The sequence below is a fragment of the Punica granatum genome, chromosome 5 (genome assembly GCF_007655135.1).
Source record: "Punica granatum isolate Tunisia-2019 chromosome 5, ASM765513v2, whole genome shotgun sequence".
NCBI lineage: Eukaryota > Viridiplantae > Streptophyta > Magnoliopsida > Myrtales > Lythraceae > Punica > Punica granatum.
Window position 1 is genome coordinate 29,850,133 of NC_045131.1, and position 19,113 is coordinate 29,869,245.

A 19,113-nucleotide genomic window follows, 5' to 3' on the forward strand; every position below is an offset into this window, starting at 1 on the left:
TACATCTTAATTTGCTGTATTAGTGTATTACACATAAGTTAATCGATACAAAGGTTGGATGAACAGAGATTTTGTTAAAAACGAATCAAAGAATTGTACTGTCTGCATGCATGCAAGCTTAATTAGGGTTTACTACTTAGAAAAGCTTGCTTGCAAATTCATTCAATTCAATCCCCTCCGTGTTCGAATAAATTGACTTCTTCGCCAAATCCCTCAGCTCTGGCAAGCTTCTTCCCAGCTGAAGCGCCACCTTCATCTCAAACAGCTCTCCATTCTCCCTCCTTTCCTCTATCTCGGTCTCAATCGACTCTCCCAGCAGACCGAAGAACCCGGTGCAGTTCCTGTACATCTCAACAACCATTCCCACTTGCCCTCCGTGCTCGAATGTGTTCACTGCTGCCGCCAGCGCCCCACCCAGGAGCGCTGCCATTGTTGCCCACGAGCCTCCAGAATGCGGTCCCATGAGAGCCGAGCCAACGGCAGCTAAGGCTGTTAGCGACGGACCTGAGGCTGCGAGGACCTTGCTTGTCTTCAAAACCAAGTTTCCCAGTCGAACATAGTCTTCGACGTCCTTCCTCTTCATGACTTCAACCACAGCCCTCATCTCGGTTTCGAGCTCCTCACTCCACCCGTTGTTATTCCCACTCTCCATACTCTGCTGATGAGGCACCCTCTCGGATTTCTTTTCCTTTACCGGGCGGCAGCTCTTTGAGGGCCACCAGGTGGCGGGCTCAAACTTCTTCGGGAACTTCTCGAGCATCTTCCCGAGCAAGGGAAGTGGAAATGCCCGATCAAGGGCCAAAACCTTCAACACCAACTCCTCCACGTCAGCTTCCATCGCCCCTCCAAGGGCAAGTTTTGACTTAATCTCGCTGTCGAGCTTCTTGAAGAGCCTCATCGCATTCCTCTGCTCCTCGGCAAGCTGTGATGGCTGGATCTTGTTCATGATCATTAGCATTCCCGTCGAAGCAGAAAATAGAAGGAAGGAAGACAACTTCAGAGGTCCTCCACTAGATCCACCACTAACGGCAGACAATCCCGCCATCGTTGTGGCTGCAAGAGTCATCATGTTGATGGAGTTGAGGAGCAAAGTGTTCCAGTTATCTCTTTGCTCGCCAACATTTCTGTGCATCTCGACCCGGTCATTGACTTCCTCTAATATCATATAAAGTTGAGTGGTGATCTCAGCAGATTTATCATTATCGATGCTATTCGTGCAACTATCTAACAGTGCCGGAGCAGTTTTCGGTTCATCAACTGTTCTTTGGGTGGTCAGTGTTAACTCAGGAGTTGAGAAGCGGACTCTGGGAGGTCTTGAGAAGTGGATGGCGGCATTGATGCTCTTGTTTGAAGAGCGCGAACAAGATGAGGGACAAGAACTTGGGAGTGAAAGAGTGGTGCTCAAGGAAGCCATAGATTGTTGCATGCAGGAGAGGCTTTGTGTTTGTTTGTTTGTTTGTTTCAGGGTTTCCAGAAATGGAAGGTCTGCGAGTGGAGGTTATGATATGGAGAGAGAACAATGTTGGGATGCTATTTATAATACAGAATGGAGGCAGGTCAATGGACGAGGTCAAACGTTAAAATGTTTGGACATCAATTAATTTGACTTGACTCTCTCAAACGGAATGACCTTTTCCGTTTGATAACTTCCACGTTCAAAAACCTAGTGCTTCCTTACGTCATGTTTGATGTTCTACGTGTTAATATTATTTCTATGCAGAGAAAGCGGGTGTAATATATATAGCGATATCTGTCATCGCATAAATAAAAAATGCTTCAGCTTTATACTGGCGACGCCATGTGCCTCTCTTATAATCGAAAAATATTTCAACTTCGTATTTTGCTCTCGTGCCGTGAGAATTCATCTCTCATTTCCATTCCTTTTTTACGTCATGGGTAATTATAATTTCCGTTCTTCATATCTGAGGGTGAATATTATGGGAGTGTCAACTATTAACTTTTAAGAACGCTTCGAAAAATGATAAGTTTCTTATTATTTAGTGAGAGGACATACTTTTTAATAAGAGCTTTATTATATTTAAAATAATAATTTTTTTTACGAAATAATGGTTCATTTCATAAAATAACAAAGTTTTTATAATTTTGTAAGTGATTTAATAATTTTAAAAATAATAAATTCCTTGTTAAATAATAATTTTATTATTATTTAACAAAAAAATTACCGATAAACATCTGACACATAATGATGTGGTACTCTTTGATTGGCATGTAATGTACTCCTTGTATTAAGGAGCCTCTTTAGGGAAGTTTTTCTTATTTTTTTAACTGTTTATATATATTCAATTTTTCAAAAAGTCAAAAAGTTGTCAGATATATGGGACATTATACTGATTAAAATAATATCTTATAATCTTATCTTATAATATAACTAAAACTCTCATTGATAATGGATAAGTGCCAACTTATCAAATTTTTGCTCTTTTTTCTTTTTTAATTTTGATATTTTGATATTAATTTATAATCTCATGTAAGACCGGTGTTATCAGAACTAGATTGGATGTTGAATCGGTCGAGATATGGATTCACGGATTCGATATGTTCAACCATGATTCGATAGGTCAGACCGCACGTTTAATTAAAAATTATATAATACATAATAATTATAAAAATGCATAATGAATAAAATAAATACACAATAATTTAAATAACTATTCTTAATTAATAAAAGAAAATTTTTGCTCAAGCCCTTTCTCTTCTTTGTTACTATGTAAATCACATATATGCTTCTCATAACAAAAACCAATAAAAATTGGCTCAAGCATAAATTGTTATGGCGCAAGTATTAAAGAAAAGAGGAATATGAGGTCTTGTATTCGAGCCATTTCCCACATATTTCATTTTTCTTAATAAAAAGGAATCCATAGAGTCGGTCTGGTTTGTTTGGGTTTGGTGGGTTCACATTAAAATCGGTCGGCTTTATAGGTTGGCTGGCCCAAATATGCAGATTGGATCCACAAGCAGAACCGAACCTGAGCTGATTTTCGATTGAACCAATATGACCGTCCGGTCCGATCCGGTTCTGATAATATTGTATAACACAACTAAAACTCTTGCTGATAATTGATAAGTGTCAACCTATCAAATTTATGGCTTTTTAAATTATTTTTTTGATCTTTTGATATTAGTTTATAATCTCATCTAAGTCTTATATATATATATATATATTATATATAATTTATAATTTATTAATTTATTTTCCTAAATATAATTTTTTTTATTTTAAGTCGCTACCAATTTTTGGGGAAATGCAAGGTTACTCTAGTCTATTGATAATTCTCGCTTAGTTTGATCGTGGTGGCGAGATGCTTTAAATGAATTTCAAAGATCACTTAAAATTAACTGCACTCTCAATGATGAGTTTTCAATAAAATTTTTACTTAATAAAAATTACACGAATTATAATATTTCGTATTTATAGGTTTGTTGCTTTATTATAATAAGTTGCTTATTTTCAAACGTTATAATACACCCCATATATTTTTTCCTTTTTATTACTAATAATATTTGAGTATGTTATAGCATGGTATCATGTGTTAAAAAGGTATCGGGATCAAATGGAATATATTGTAGTAAGGACAAGATATAATAGTAACATATAAAAAAATGAGATATTTAATGCAGAGGAATTCAATAGATACTTAATTCTATGTGTAATACAAATAAATATGGTACCGTTGTATCTACAAAGCATGAATTGATATTTTACTTTTCATAAAATTAATTATATCTCTATATTTCATATTTCATATAAACTTTAGTACTTTTATACTTTCTTATCATTTTATCTAATTAAAATTCTCATTTTTTCTTATTTTTATATGTTTATTAAACTAAGAGAATTTCGAATTTAGAGTATTATTTTTTAAAATAAGTTACATGATATTAATTTGTAAATATTTTATGTTTTCCAATATTACTCATATCATTTCTATGAAAATATCATTGACTAAGATCTTTTTTAGAGCTTCGCGTTACTGCGCCGGCAATCCCGTTCAATGTTCACACTAATATCACCTCAGACGCCATCCACCCGCGATGAGCATTCCCAAGCGACGTAGACGCATGCTCGGCAAGCGACGTACACTAGGGTATCCCCAGTTGAAACTCGTGCCAACACACCCTAGGCAAGCGACGTACACTGGGGCATCCCCGGTTAAAATTCGTGCCAACACAATCTTGGTAAGCGGCGTACACTGGAGTCTCCTTGGTTGAAGCTCACACCGAGGTCACCATAGAGGGCACTCCAGTGACCGGTGTCAGAACGCTCTCGGTCATCCGCGTCAAGGACATGCGTCTTCCACAGCAAGCACCAAGATAATCTCGGTTGCCCACACCCCTAGGGTCCCGAACTCCCTTTGCTAGTATTTGTTGAAATAAGCTAGTGGGAAAAAAAGACTTCAAGTAGTTTTCTATTAGATTTGAAAATTACAAATGTGTTTTTTACTTTTTTATTTTTAGCTCTTCTTTTTTCATAAATATATAATTTAAAACATAGGTAATTTATTTTATGGACCATGGAAAAATGAGGCACTGTAGAGTGATTTTTTTTCCTTATAGGAAAGTGATTATTTATATCTACACTATATATAAAAGTATGACAAATTTCTTCATTTTTTAATATTTCAAAAATACCCTTATATTCTCATGACTTTTTTTCGCACATTTTCGTCTCGTGACTTTTAGTTGCACATTTTGACTATATATATAAACTGGCTCAATCTATTCATTGCTCATTTTCGATGCTTTATTGTTTCGCATTTCTGTCAACCGAGTTAGCAATTCATTATAGGTATGTTTGTTATATTATTATTTCATAAAGATTTATAGTTTCAAAATTTTGTTGCACCATATGTACGTTTTCAACATCTGTTGTCCTTAAATATTCGTACATTCTTTGTCTCATCGCTATGAATCACATAGTTGTTTTCAAAATTTCTTGTTTTTTCAATTTTTGTTCCAAAAATACCCATATCCTTCATAAATTTCTACGTTTCTTTTCATATCTTACTCTTACACTTTTGATGTGCTTCGTGAGTATGACTTTGTTTCACACATTTTCAACTCTTGATTGACTGCCTCCACTATGCTGTTGCTAGCAAATACCACTATTTTTGGTTTTGGATCTTCCAAATCATTCCCGCAAGAGATTCGTACCCTTTTTTTTCCTGATCCTTCGATAAAAAGATTCATTCTCTTTATAAAAAATAGGAGGTAAAACCAATAAAGATTTCTTTTTTGATTCATCCCTGGTGTTGAGGAGCTAATGCTTGTTGGGTATTTTGGTTTGACATTGCTTTACACCCAAAAAGAGGCGAGCTACATCTGAGTTAAACTTGGAGCTGGAAGTCTTCTTTCGTTTCTCGATGGTGAAGTAAGACCAAGCTCATGAGCTTATTCATCGCTCCTTCTCAGTATTCGTTGCCTCACATGTTCTATTATATGTTGTCTCGGCCAAGTTAAACTTTGTACATCTCTTCTAAAGTATAACAATTCCCAAAGTATTTCTCCAACTCATTTTTCCTTTTTGCCCTTAGTAAATTAGTAATATTACTATTTTACCATTTACTCAAATAATACGAATTCTATTGAACATCACATTTTTTCAATAGCATGGCATCATTTTATTCGTTTTAATAAAAAAAACTAATTTTTACGTATTTTTTCTCATGACCTTTCGACTTCAAGATACTCTTTCATATTTCTTCACTATAAAAACTACTTAGCATGCTCCTTCTCATAATTATTCACCCTGATGAATGTATCAAATATGAAATAACTTCTCCATTCAATGTTTACGGTTCCCCTCTCGCCTTTCCTATTGACATTTGTATCTTTTATTTCAGTTTTTTAATTACTTCTCCTTTTAATTATACTTATTCTTTGACTTTGCTAATCGTTAGAATTTTTTTTTTATGTATTCTCTTTCTTCGACCATAATTCTTTTATTTTTTAAAGTTTTAAAAACCAACTTATACCTATTCTTTCTCATGACCTATAGATTTAAAGGCACCCTTTCATACTTTTTCAATATAAAAACTAACTAGCATGTTCTTTCCCATAATTAGTCACTCTGACGAACGTATCAAATATGAAATAACTTCTCCATTTAACGCTCACGGTTCTTCTCTTGTGTTTCCTATTTACATTTGTATTGATGGATTTTCAAAATTTATATTAAGAATTAATGAAAATTATTTTATAGATGAATATTTTCTAATGAGTTACTGACATATATCCTGTTATTTAAAAAATTGTACTTTTTGACCAAATTTTCAAAATTTTTATTAATTTATTTTAAAAACTATTTAAGACATTATGCCATCGGTGGTTTTTTTTCGAAGTCCTAATCAAAATTTTTTATGAGAATCTATGGATACAATAATATGCATTTGGGAGAATAAAAAAGAAAGAAAGAGAAGAAAATTTTCAAAGAAAAGAGATACCATATCATTAATTTTCTTTTTATTTAATTTTGTTTTCACTTATCTCAGGTGTTTTCTTATTTCCTTATTCTTATTCTCCTCTTTTTCTTATGTCCATAAATGTCGGCTACCGTTTTATCCATTACCACTATAGTGCCTGCCACCACCACCTACTAACAATGTTGCACAAGTTTAAAGTCCTCATGCTGTCAATGTTCTCCTTCACGAGTTCTAAGTACATTTTTGTTCTTGCTCCTCAAGAGTACGTGTGTAAAAAGAGAGAGATAAGTTGCTTCCAATGTAAAGCTAATATCGATAATCAATACAACTTATCAGTTTGCAACTAAAATTAAATTTACTTTTGTGCCTTAGGTGGGATCTAAAGTGTATTTTTTATTTTATTTTATTTGTTAAGCATAAATTATAATATATAATATAAATCACTAAAATAAATTTATATATATGTAAAATTGGGTCTGATCAACTTTCTTCTAATTTTCTTTCTTTGAAACTAAACCCGACTAGGTCTTTAATTTTCGAAATTTTCGATCGATTTGGGCTGGATTTTTCAGAATTTTTTAGTTATGGATGTCATTGCAAGACTATTCATGAAAATAATATTTCTATTAATTATTTTGTAAACTTTCATTAAAAATTTAAATTCATTTCTCTATTTTGTCATTAAGATATTCTATTCAAATGAAAGATCAAGTTAAAAAAATATATCAACAGGAAAAAGTTTCTTGAAATAAATTATTTTTAAATTGCATTAATTTCATTTTTTTTAAGTCATTCCCAATATTTTAATCGTAGTTATCAAATTTTCATCATTCAGACACTATATTTTGCACCAGCACTTCATGCAGTGTACAAAAAACATAGTTTAAAACGCCGCCTCTGTATTTTCATCATTATATACCATATGTAATTCTACATAGTTGTGCTATTATTGAAAAATTTTAAAAAAATTGGAAAAAAATATTTTTTTTAGTGAAAGAATAGAAAAATAACTTAAATTGAGATAGAGATAGAGTGGGGGCTGAAGAGAAATAAGTAAAAAGTAGAGTGGAAGATGACCACGTATGAATTGATGGAGAAGAGATATAAGATATATGAGTTTAAAATTTAAGCAGTTTTATAGTTTTATTCTTGTATTCAGTTTTATTTTTATCCAATAGAGTAAAAATATAGGGATAATTTTCATAAAATTGTACAAAAACTGATACATATATTTAGATATAGTGATTTGTCATTAGTATGCTAATTTTGTATATACCTTTTTATATTACACATATGAAAATACTATTATTAACATATATACATATATATGTTTCCATTAAATTTAATATTATTTATATATTTTATTATAAAATTAAATGAGATATTTTTTTTAATATTATTGGTTTCCTTTAATAATTTTTATTTTTAATTTAATATTTAAATACTCATGGGTCCACTTGGTAGATTTTCATGTGCCATGTCTACTAAGGGTGATTGGTTCCGAGTACCTTATTTTTTTCACGATATCCGGACCCTACCCTATAAGGAACAAGCTCCAAAATTTTAAAACCGGACCCTACCCCTTTGAATATTGGAATCGAAACCTACTTGGAACTTGTGTTATACCACAAGTTCAGGGTACCCGGTGGAACCTGTAATTTTTTTTTTTTGTTATGGGTACCTAGTGCTTGTCGGTCGGTCTACAAAGCCAAGAAATGTCACTGTAGCTACTACTTGTATGCTGTGGCCAATCGAAAGAGCTCGATTCCTAACTGAAACTCAGTGGAGAAGTTAAGCGGAGAGCCCACAAGGTCCTGACAATCGAGCAGGGGGTCGAGCAGACCAAAGAGCCACTTGAATGTGGAGGCTGTCATGTTGAAAGAGTTGATGTACGAGTCGAGGCTTGGATTGGGTCCGAGAAATCTCTGCCCCGCGCGAGAAAGGCATGACCCCCAAGATCGGGTTTGTGCAACTGGGCGGCGCTCTTCCGCTTCCTCAAGGCGAGCAAGATGGAAGCGACGTCTTCATGAACGGAGGCGAATTGGCGGATTACGAGGAAGAGAGCGGCGAAGAGGCTGCTGGTTAACTCGTCGAAGGTGAGGGAGAGAAAAGACCAGGAAGGGAAGAGGAAGATGAGGGCTAGGAGCAGCTCAGAGATTAATAACTTTACCTTTCATTTATTTATTTATTTTCAAGTTAGTAACCATTAACAGGGTCCGGGTACCGATTCTGATTCCGGTTCTGGGTAACCTGTGTGCAGGATCCGGAACCGGAGGCGGAACCGATTTTCACCGCTTCTTATTTTAATATCCGGACCCTACCGAATTTTCAACACGAGCTACCTGGACCCTAACATAACGAGTAAGTTCCGACCGGTTCCAAGTATATCTGGTACCCGTGCACACCCCTAATGTCTACAATGTTAGTGCCATGTTAGAAAAATCCATTAAAATTGACAGGAAAGTAGTGGCACACTAGACGTGATAAGAATCTCATAATTTGTAATTTTTTTAATTAAAAAAATTCGTGCTAGAAATAATAAAAATGCCAAAATTTTGCCTTTTGAATTATCAACTCTCATAGATATTAATAACCATTTTTTATTTCTTTATAAATTAAAGCAATAACAGATTGTTTCTTAGTCTTTCATGATGTACTGGGTTAATGGCCTCTGATGTAATTACTTCTGATTAATGAAAGTTTGCCATTCATCCAAAAAAAAAAGTAAGAATAGATTTCTGACTAGTAATTGTCACAAAACCATTCAAAAAGATATACTATTAATTTACTTATAATTAGTATATTTTTTAAAAGAGTTTTCTTATATATTATGTTATTCGAGTATTATGTGTTTTAACCTTATAAAAGAAGATTTCACGTGCAACGCACGTATAAATTCACTAGTAATTTTTAAATGGATTTATTTCAAGAGAAAGCTCAAATTTTAGTCTATTTTTTAAATACACTCAAAAACGAAAGTTTTCATTAATTAAAGTATGTACTTTCAAAATCGTTAGTTTTTCTATTAGAAAAATATATATTTTTATATTAAGAATGAAATATAATTTCATAAAACATAAAATTGAAAAGGAAAAAGAAATAAAAGGAAAATAGTTGAAGAGGAGCTATGGGCGATAGGGGGGCCCTGCTCTATCACCATATTGGAATTTGCCAATTTGTTCCAAGGAAAAGGGGATGATAAATTTCGAATATGTCGACCCGAAATTGGCCACCACCGCCTAAATAAGGTAGTGAGATCATTATACTGCCACCACCCTTTGCTTTTTCTACCTCCGTTATTGTGTATGTTTTTTTATTTTCTTTTGTTAATTTATTTTTCTAATATTAATTTGTTTTTTTGAAATTAATAATAACCAATGAAAAAATGGATGGAGAACGAAAAACTTAACAGGAAAGCGAAAAATTTAACGGAAAACACATGATTGCTTTGAACAAAACAAATTGGAAAGTACGTGTTTTAAATTCTAATAATAACTTTCCTTTTAGCTATATTGAGAAAAGAGAGTAAAATATGTGTTTTTATTTGAAATTAATTATTTTTAAAGGATGGATTAGATTTAAAAAATTATTAAATGTTGAGTTACATGGTCTAATATTGTTTAATATATCCACTAGTGTCAAGTGCTTTCTGTTGATTTTCTTCGTAAACAATCGTATATATTTTTCATTTTCAACTAAAAAATAATATAAATACGAAATGTAAATATAATTTTAATATATAATAATCAGCGAATAAAATAATGTATGATTACTTTTCATTTTGGTAAAATATTTGGGCATATAATATCTTTCTATTATAGACAATTATTTTTGGATTATATATCAACTAAATTTCCTTTTTTTTTTTTAAGAACTAGAGGCCGAAGTCAAGATAAAATTAAACAAAGGTGCGGGTAAAAACTCCAAGAATATCTCTTAATAGAAGATGACTAGGAAAATTAGGGCTAAAAAAATGACTACTCAAAAGATGCTTAAAAAGCACATTGAACAAGTCAGTCGCCCAAAAGTTATGTTACTTGAAAGGGTAAATTGCACTGGTGGTCCAAAATATTTTACAAATGTTTCATTATGGTTCAAAAAGTTTTTTTCGCTACATGATGGTACAAAACCGTCAATGGCCCTAACACCGTTAATATTTTGCTGACGCGGCACGTCCTATGTGTCACTTTTGTTATATTGAACCAATCATAGTGCGCCACGTCATTTAAGAAAAAATAAAAATTTTAAAAGTCCAAAAAAATACAAAAAATAATTAAAAAATACAAAAAAAGAGTAAAATTTTGAAAAAAATAAAAAAATATTTAAAATTTTGAAAATTTTAAATTATTTTTAAAAAATTTAAAATTAATTTTTTTAAAAACGTACAAAAATAATAAAAAAATACAAAAAGAGTAAAATTTGAAAAAAATAAACCAATATTTTTAAAAAAAAAATCTTTTTTAAAAAATCCCCTCTTTTTCCCTTTTTTTTACCCTTTCCCCACTCTTTAAACTAATTTTCTCCCCCCTTTCAAAATTTCCTCTTCCCCTTCATTTTTAATTTCCTCTTCCCCTTATTTTTCCTTTCCCTTCCTCCCCTTCTTTTCCCTTTTCATTTTCCCTCCCCCCTTCTTTTCCCTTTCCCTTTTCCCTTTTCCCTTCCCCGTTTCCCTTATTTTTCCCCTTTTTAAAATTTAAAATTATTTTTAAAGTTATAAAAGTTATAAAAATTTTAGAATTATTTTAAATTTTTCGGCCACGTCAGCAAGGAGGTGACACGTAGTAGCCACGTCAGCGTCGGCTTGACGGCGTCAAGCTCGAGTTGACGGTTTGTACTATCATGAAACAACTTTGAAACATTTTGTACCATCATGTAGCGAAAAAAATTTTTTGGACCATAATGAAACATTTGTAAAACATTTTGGACCACCAGTGCAATTTATCCTACTTGAAAACATACTCCACCACCGCATCCAATCCCTATATTCCCAATCTCTTATATTGCCAATACCAAGTCTAACATTGTCAATTTTATTTTTCATTTTCAATACCAATTCTTATATGGGCTTTGCCAGCAATCATCCAAAAGATTTAAGGATAAACTCCGAGAATTTGAAGTGGCACCAACGAATCTATTTCCCAATATTCAAGAATCGAGCAGCCCAACCTGGTTGCGACACACGTGAGAAGCAAGATGTCTCCTTACAATAGGGTTGTTAGACCGTGCCATTCCCTTCTATGGTCCCTGGACCGTAACGTCGATTCCTAGCTAATATTATGATTTACATGTCTTTATGACCATAAAAACGTGCTCGATTTTTCTCATCACTCAGAAAATCCAAATTTTTTTTTAAACGTTACCTTGCGGAACTTATGAATTTCGAGACGGCACAGGAGAATATGCTAGCAAATGATTTATAACCAAACGTGATATTCTCTGCCCAAATTATCGATTAATCCGCTCAATCAGTATTTAATTAATTAAACTAAGCACATGGGATCCCAACAAGAACCGACGACGGTCAAACCCCCACTCACTGTCTTCACTTTTCCCCACTGCACTGAAATGAAAGAACAGATATTTTTAGCGCCAGGAGCTGAACCAGAGCTCAAAGGCAAGCAAGCAAGAACCTGACAATCACCCTCTCGGGCAGAGCAGAGAGGCCCTTTTTGTCCTTTCAATCTGTCGGAAGGAAAGATGGGTTCTGTCGCGAAGAAGGGATTGCAGCAGTACTTGCTGCAGCTGCAGCAACATCCCCTGAGGACCAAGGTGAATTGGCAAAACCCCTGATTTTGGCAATCTTCCTCCCCCCTCACCCCCCTCCTCTGGATTGAAATTCGTTGGTGGGTCGGTCTCGTTTGCATGTTCTTGGATAGGGCTGAAGGTTTCTTGGCTCGTGAGTTGCTCCTCAGATGGATGCGTTCATTTCATTCCATTGATTTATTTATATAAAAAAAAAAGAGATTACTTGGAGTTATCTATTTGGGGAAATTGCCTTGTTGTTGTTGTTGTCGGTATTGATGTTTGATGAATCGTTTTCAGGCAATTACTGCTGGGGTGTTGTCTGCGGTGAGTGATGTCACTGCTCAGAAGCTCTCCGGCATTCAGAAGCTGCAACTGAAGCGGCTCGCTCTCAAAGTGGTAAGCTGCTTCCTCATCCAAGTTCTGTTTCGATATAACTCACTTTGATTGTTACTGTGTGCTGAATAAATGGTCATACAGTGATTGTTCTCGCTCCAAAGGGGTTTGTCCTAATGTCGTCGTCCCGTCCCAAAGTTTAAATGCAGCCTCTTTTGGACATTGCTTATACTCTGTTGTCCGGGACTGACTTTACTCGATGCAGCTCCTCGGCTTTGCTTATCTGGGTCCATTTGGGCATTACCTGCACGTAATTCTCGAAAAGATCTTCAAGGGGAAGAAGGACTCGAAAACAGTGGCCAAGAAGGTAGCAGAGTGCCTCTGTTAAATAAGTATACTCACTGATTTGGTGATGTTCATGTTAATCTGTCTTCCTTTGAGCTAATTGGATCAGATTATCTGATTTTCATCAAATTATCATCTAGGTGGTGCTGGAGCAGCTGACTTCTTCTCCTTGGAACAACTTGCTCTTCATGATCTACTATGGATTAGTCGTTGAGGGTAAGTCCCAGATTTCATTTAATTATATTAATAGCAAAGTTTTACAGAGCTCAATCATTATAAAGTTAGGATTCATTACGAGTCGATATTTCAACAAGAAAAGTTAACAATACCTGACCCTTGCTATTTAACATACCAATCAATTTTCATGAGAATATCGAATAGTACAGAAACAGAATAAGAATTCTGCATAGTAGAGCAGTGACTGCAAACATTTTAAAAAGTTGAGAAAGCCTGCCTCATGACATTTAACCAACTCAATAATATATCTGCATTCTACTGAATCACTTTACTGAGCAAAATGAGGGTTTTGCTTGGAAATGCAGGAAGGCCATGGGTTCACGTGAAGTCGAAAATCAAGAAGGATTATCCTTCTGTGCAGTTCACATCTTGGACGGTATTGATTGATAATGTCTTCCTTTCAAACAACCCCCCCCCCCCCCCCCCCCCCCCCCCCCTCCCGGCCCTCCTTCTCTCTGTGTCAATAATTCTGACCGTTTTTCCAATGATGAAATGGTTATGATCATTGATATATGGTCATCCACAATAACCTGCAGTTTTGGCCTGTCATCGGATGGGTAAACCACCAATACATCCCGTTGCAGTTGCGGGTTGTCTTCCACAGCGTAATTGCCTGTTGCTGGTATCTCCCTTTCCAGGGATCCCTTGTTGCTTTGTATTAAATCCTTCTTCCTTCCCGGATGCTCAGGATGAAGAAAATTTAACTTTTTAATATTTTTATTTATTTATTTATTTGCAGGGGAATATTTCTGAATCTGCGGGCAAGGTCCATGGCCCTGGCAAAAAGCTAAGGCACACGAGAGAAGTTAGCACAGTGAAGTTCATTTATTTCGATCGTAGCGGTTCTTGGTGTTTCTTGCTGCATTATTACAAACTGAAAGAAATCCGCTACCAGTTTTCTTGGTTGTCGGAACTCTGATGCATTATACTGGCTCCTATTTCGGGTTCAGTTAGAACCCGACAGTTATTGATTGCTGTAGGTCATGTTGTATCTCTATTGATATCAATTCAATAACAAATCTCATGCACTTCTATCATTCATTGATAAAGCCCACCCAGGTCTATACAAGAATGATAATGGGGTCTGCTATTTCGGTAACTTGTTGAGAACCCCAAATTAACGTGCTGCATATTCGGTGAAGAAATCAACCACACAGGAAGGTCGACGAGGCATGCAATCACGCGGAAAGATGCGGAAAGACGAGGAAAGATAAATAGAAAAACATGAAATATTTACAACCACAACTCCTCTTTCAGGCCAAACGATCAGTACAGCAGATATCACTAATTCATGTTCACCATTCTCACAAACAACTCCATCAGTAAGCTCATGGAGTTTTTACATGTAAACAAGACTTAGGAGGTTGCTTCTATGCTGCCTCTGCGAAGCCGACTCTGGACTTTCCGTAATCGAACACGGTATGATATGGGCCCATGAAGACATCTCCCAAGATCCAGAGGGGCCCTTTGGGAGGAGGTACATCCAATCCAGTGAAGCCGCTGATGCACTGGGCCGATGAGCCCTCTCCCACCTTCAAGATGTAATGCTGCGAGCTTAGCTCGAAAGTTTTGCCCCCAATGGTGAAGGCCACAGGAGGCATTTCAGGGATTTTGCTGCAGTCAACTGAGGATTGTCCTGTCGGGTTTGGGATCTGGTCGCAGAGCTGGAAGGAGATTCAAAGAGACAAAGTGAGGAGAGGTGCGATAGCAAAAGAGATCTGTTGCAGACAACTACATATGGTTTACCTCGTTGACATAGTTTAGTATATACTGTTGAGTTTGATTCTGTTGGAGTTGGTTTTGCATCCAAAAGGCAGCCATTTCACAGGCGGCGCACATTGCGCTGCTGAGAATCCCTGACGATCTGCCATTCTCTTCATCCACCACGCTCTTGATCCCCGCTCTTAATAGGCAAAAGTTAGGAACAAAGAATCAGCTACGAACAGAACGACGAAAGTGCATGAACGACGAAGCATTATAAAGCTCGGAAATTGAGAATGACAGGAAGAAAAAAAAGAAAAAAAGAAAAAAAAAAAAAAGGGGGTCTAACCCGACTCCTCGAGTTCCGTCAAAAGTGCACATCCCAATTTGGGAGCAAACCTTGTTGGGTTGGGCCTGTTTGTGGGCAATACAAACAGGACAAGGGCAATAGAGAGTGTATATATAACATCCAGGTGAAAATCAAATGTGGAAATATGATCAAGAAATGTATTAACAGAGTAAAAAAATCGTTTCTACCTCTGCCAAGAGCATCTCGATGATGGTCTGCCCGTACTGTGAAATGACAGCCTTGCACTCTTGGCTTGCGATCCCATTGGCTCCAATAGCACGATTTATCATTGTAATCACCTCCTGAGAAAGAGAGAGAGAGAGGATAGAATGAATTTATCAATTGGCATAGGAGAAGCTCAAATGCACAATACTTATAGCTAAACTTGGTAATCAAGAGAGAAAATGATCCATAACAAGAGCACCAATGCATACCGTTGGACCCGCCAACAAAGAAGTTCCAGAATCAGCAATTGCAGAGCATCCCTTAGCACAATATCCTGTAGCAGAAATCTTTAATTTGTCAAAAAACCATAAAATCCTTTCTCAGTTGGCTTGAGGATGAAACATACCAGTTGGTTTTCCACCAATAAGAACATCGCCCATGTTGAACTGCAGAAAGAATTAATAACCATGAATGAGATGATACTTAAGCACAGTAACTAGCAGAGAATGAAAATGTTCGGGAATGGAATCAATATGCAAAATGATCTTATTTTAGAGGATGATTTACATTCCGTTCCATTTCCTTTCCCAAGTTTCCAAAAGACAGCACAAGACCATGTTCGGTGCTGTGCTGAGGAATAAATATATCTCAAAATGGACTAACAAAATATAATCACTTTGAATGACAATTCCATCGCATCTCTATGTATCCAGAAATGGCATTACTTAGGTGACAAACCTGCCAATAGCCTTTCTGAGTCACAGGAACATAAGTGTGCTGTCCCTTGAAGTGCTTCGGGTCAACACCACCAAAAACAAGTTCGCCACCTTCTTCCTCTTCAGCATTCCGGTTGAGCCAGAAGGAAAACACCGGTTCGGGAACAAGTCTTTGTTTCATCATATTGTACCTTTAGGCACACAATCATTTGGCCTCACACAAGGAACATATTTCAAACTTCAGAGCTATATGGTGCAGAATAGAAGGGTTACATACCACACAGGAACAGCATCCCCAACAGAGATTTCTTGGAACCCGAGGCCGAGTATGCCATCGAATTTGGCAGCCAGAAATGCCATACCTGGTTCCCTAGTTGCCTCAATAAAATCCTGAAATGAATGGAGATTATAAAGTAAAAAATCGAAAACAAGTCCAACTATACAGTCGTGTCGAATTTAACATAGTTATAAAGAGATCTAGGGGTGTAGATTCTCTTTACCTGATCTTTCACTACCAAGTCACCAACACTAACATCATCATTGCTGAAGAAACCTGAAATTGCTCCAGTTCCATACTGAATGGCAGCAGGTTTTCCTGCACGAATCAAATAGTCGTCAATATAATCAGAAAGAAGCAATGAAGCCATTTAGTCCCCAAATGAAGAACTACATCTATAAATTAACATTGCGATAATGAAGAAGCAACATCTAGTCAGTCTTCCTACAATCAAGAGGGAAAATACAACCTAGTTTTGATCCAAGAAATACTACTTCAATTGGGTCAATTGCAAATGCCAATTGTTGTGGGTTCTACTTTCATTTTCATAGGACCCATTGTCGGTTGTGACTAACAACTTCGAGGTCCATCAAATTAGCTGATGCAATATAGAAACAGTGATTTTCCACAGAACCAACTATACAGGATTAACTGATCGTATATAAGTTTTCCTGTTCAGAAGTTGGGAGCACAAATCGTGCAATATGAGAGCGAGAACACGGACCGTTCGGTTTGTAAGTACTTGACTCGCCAGACTGGTATTTGGAATGGAAGAAACATGCGGGCTGCAGCAGAACTAATCATCATCAGACCATTATCATCACAAAATTAATAAAAAGCACAAAGGTTCATGTCCATCAATAGAGGAACCTCACCGAGAAGTAACACTGTGAAGATGGGACCCACAAGTTGGAGCTCCCCGTGTCGAAGACCACAGTGAACTTCTGAGGGGGAGTTCCGATAGTAATCTCTCCATAGTACTGAGCATCCAAGTAGTTCTTCAAAGCCACTATATCAGCATCTCCGGCAGATTTTCGAACCTGACTGCCGAGATAATACTTCCTCAGAGATTCGCTGTGCTCCAGTTCGTGCTGTTTGGCGACACGATTGTCCTTGTCAAACTTCAATTTCTTCAGTCCTATCCTGAGCAGACCGTCATGAGATTCGGAGGAGACAAGAGAGAACAAAAGGGTTGACAGGAACAAGGAGAGCAGAACCACTTTGAAGTCCATCCCCATATCAACCTACAGCAGAGCAGAATCCACCTTAGAGCTCCAATGTCTTTTGAGTTTCATCATCGATTTGAACAGAGATAAAGGGCGATCAGGTCAATAACAAAACAAAACAAAGCGATGTCATGTAAATCTAAAATCATCGGAAGAGGCCAACTTTCCTTAATTTCCACGAATAGAGATGCAAAACAAAGACCAGCAAGGCCTCAATCACAAGGACCATCAGCTGCTCTTGTTTAACTCTCAAGCGAGACAAAAAAAAAAGAAGGAATCTCGTACTGAACTGTAAAGGTTGCATTTTCTATCACATCCCCACTGTCAGAACAACATCACCCAGAAAGAAAACTCACCTTATAATGCAACAGAACAGGTGCAGCTCAGAACAAGAATCAGAGTTCCCTGCAAACCCAAGTAGAGAAGTTAACAGATTTGACACCTTCAGTGCGTCAATTAGCTCTTCAGGACAATGGAGGAAAGGAGGAGACTGAAACTAAAACTAAAAGAGGAGGAGAAACTCTGGGCCGTGACGTTAATGGCTATGAGAGAAAAGAGAAGAACAGGAAGAACACGAGAAGGGAGTGAATCAGAGAAGAAGCGTGAAATCACTAGGGAGTGGATAACTTGGCGTGATGGACAAGCTTTGATGAAAGAGGAGGAAATGGGGGAGGCAATGGCGTCGCTCACCTCAGCTCCCTGAAACGGATTCCCAGTCAGAAGGAGTAACGGAAGAGAAGAAGAGGAGAAAGTTGGCGGAGGGAGAAGGCTCGGAAGCAGTGAGTACTTAAAAAGAGGGGGAAGAGAAACGAAGGAGGGTTGGTTTGGACACACTGCTAATGTCTCGAAATAATTTTATCCCTTAATAATTGATATGACTCGAATTGAATTAATTGAACTTATTAAATTATTAGATTTTAAGATGTTAGGATATACACCGATTAGAAAAAAAAAACAAAGAAAGAAGAAAGGGGTAAGTTCTATTAATTTTTTTAACAAAATACTAAATATTAATTTCAAAAAATAAAATTGCGTGATTTCTTCTTTTACAATACACGTTCAGTATGAAAAATTATATGACAATATTTCATGTAAGTGAAAAAATTATATGAGCCATTGCAGTTCTATGATGATATTTTCTACTACATCATGCAACACATATTTAACTATATAGAATTAGGATTTCAGTGTTCTACTTCAAGCTCGATATAAGAGAGTACTTTCATCTTCGACATGTTATTTCCAATCTCTGCGCAATTCATTCCACCGTTCCATAGGAAATTCGCTCTGCCCCGACCGAACTCCAGCTTGGTATTTTCCGTCGCCCGTGCATTGTCGAGTCCTGTAGGGAAATTCTTATTTTCTCATGGGATGGATCGTGCCCGATATAGAACTGACTGTCCATCTTATGTAAAGCCCTAGTGGGTCAGCTCAGGTCACTTTCTGAAATTTAGGACATCGTTGTTATGTGATGTCAGCCGTGGGATCCAATAACTGAGATGGGTGTAATTGTTGGATTTCGGATAATTGTTCCTTTTCCATTTTTCTCATTTACATTTATTTATTTATTTGGTTG

General features: G+C 36.3%; 3 protein-coding genes across 5 annotated transcripts; 1 reads left to right on the forward strand and 2 right to left on the reverse strand.

Annotated features, from left to right (window-relative positions):
* On the reverse strand, positions 1 to 1,483 carry LOC116208869 (probable F-box protein At4g22030). Its single transcript, XM_031542438.1, has one exon. It carries the CDS (start codon positions 1,424 to 1,426, stop codon positions 137 to 139), a length of 1,290 nt encoding a protein of 429 aa, XP_031398298.1. The 5' UTR covers positions 1,427 to 1,483; the 3' UTR covers positions 1 to 136.
* Positions 1,484 to 11,970: 10,487 nt separating this feature from the next.
* LOC116208398 (peroxisomal membrane protein PMP22-like) lies at positions 11,971 to 14,144 on the forward strand. Its single transcript, XM_031541805.1, has 7 exons — positions 11,971 to 12,212; positions 12,486 to 12,584; positions 12,787 to 12,888; positions 13,007 to 13,082; positions 13,409 to 13,479; positions 13,640 to 13,725; positions 13,843 to 14,144. The coding sequence occupies exons 1-7, from the start codon at positions 12,141 to 12,143 to the stop codon at positions 13,892 to 13,894; spliced, it is 558 nt and encodes a 185-aa protein (XP_031397665.1). The 5' UTR covers positions 11,971 to 12,140; the 3' UTR covers positions 13,895 to 14,144.
* A 157-nt stretch (positions 14,145 to 14,301) lies between these two features.
* Positions 14,302 to 18,892, reverse strand: LOC116208396 (aspartic proteinase A1-like). Of its 3 annotated transcripts, none has more exons than XM_031541804.1 (13): positions 18,734 to 18,892; positions 17,894 to 17,942; positions 17,187 to 17,555; positions 17,036 to 17,096; positions 16,535 to 16,629; positions 16,312 to 16,424; positions 16,057 to 16,225; positions 15,725 to 15,764; positions 15,588 to 15,652; positions 15,342 to 15,455; positions 15,154 to 15,218; positions 14,850 to 15,006; positions 14,302 to 14,767 (listed from the first exon to the last, which is right to left on the reverse strand). In XM_031541804.1, the coding sequence occupies exons 3-13, from the start codon at positions 17,547 to 17,549 to the stop codon at positions 14,474 to 14,476; spliced, it is 1,536 nt and encodes a 511-aa protein (XP_031397664.1). In that variant the 5' UTR covers positions 17,550 to 17,555; positions 17,894 to 17,942; positions 18,734 to 18,892; the 3' UTR covers positions 14,302 to 14,473. The 3 variants fall into 3 exon arrangements, with proteins under 3 accessions (XP_031397664.1, XP_031397663.1, XP_031397662.1); XM_031541803.1 differs by having other exon boundaries at positions 18,758 to 18,891; XM_031541802.1 differs by lacking the exon at positions 18,734 to 18,892 and adding an exon at positions 18,228 to 18,372.
* Positions 18,893 to 19,113: the final 221 nt, after the last annotated feature.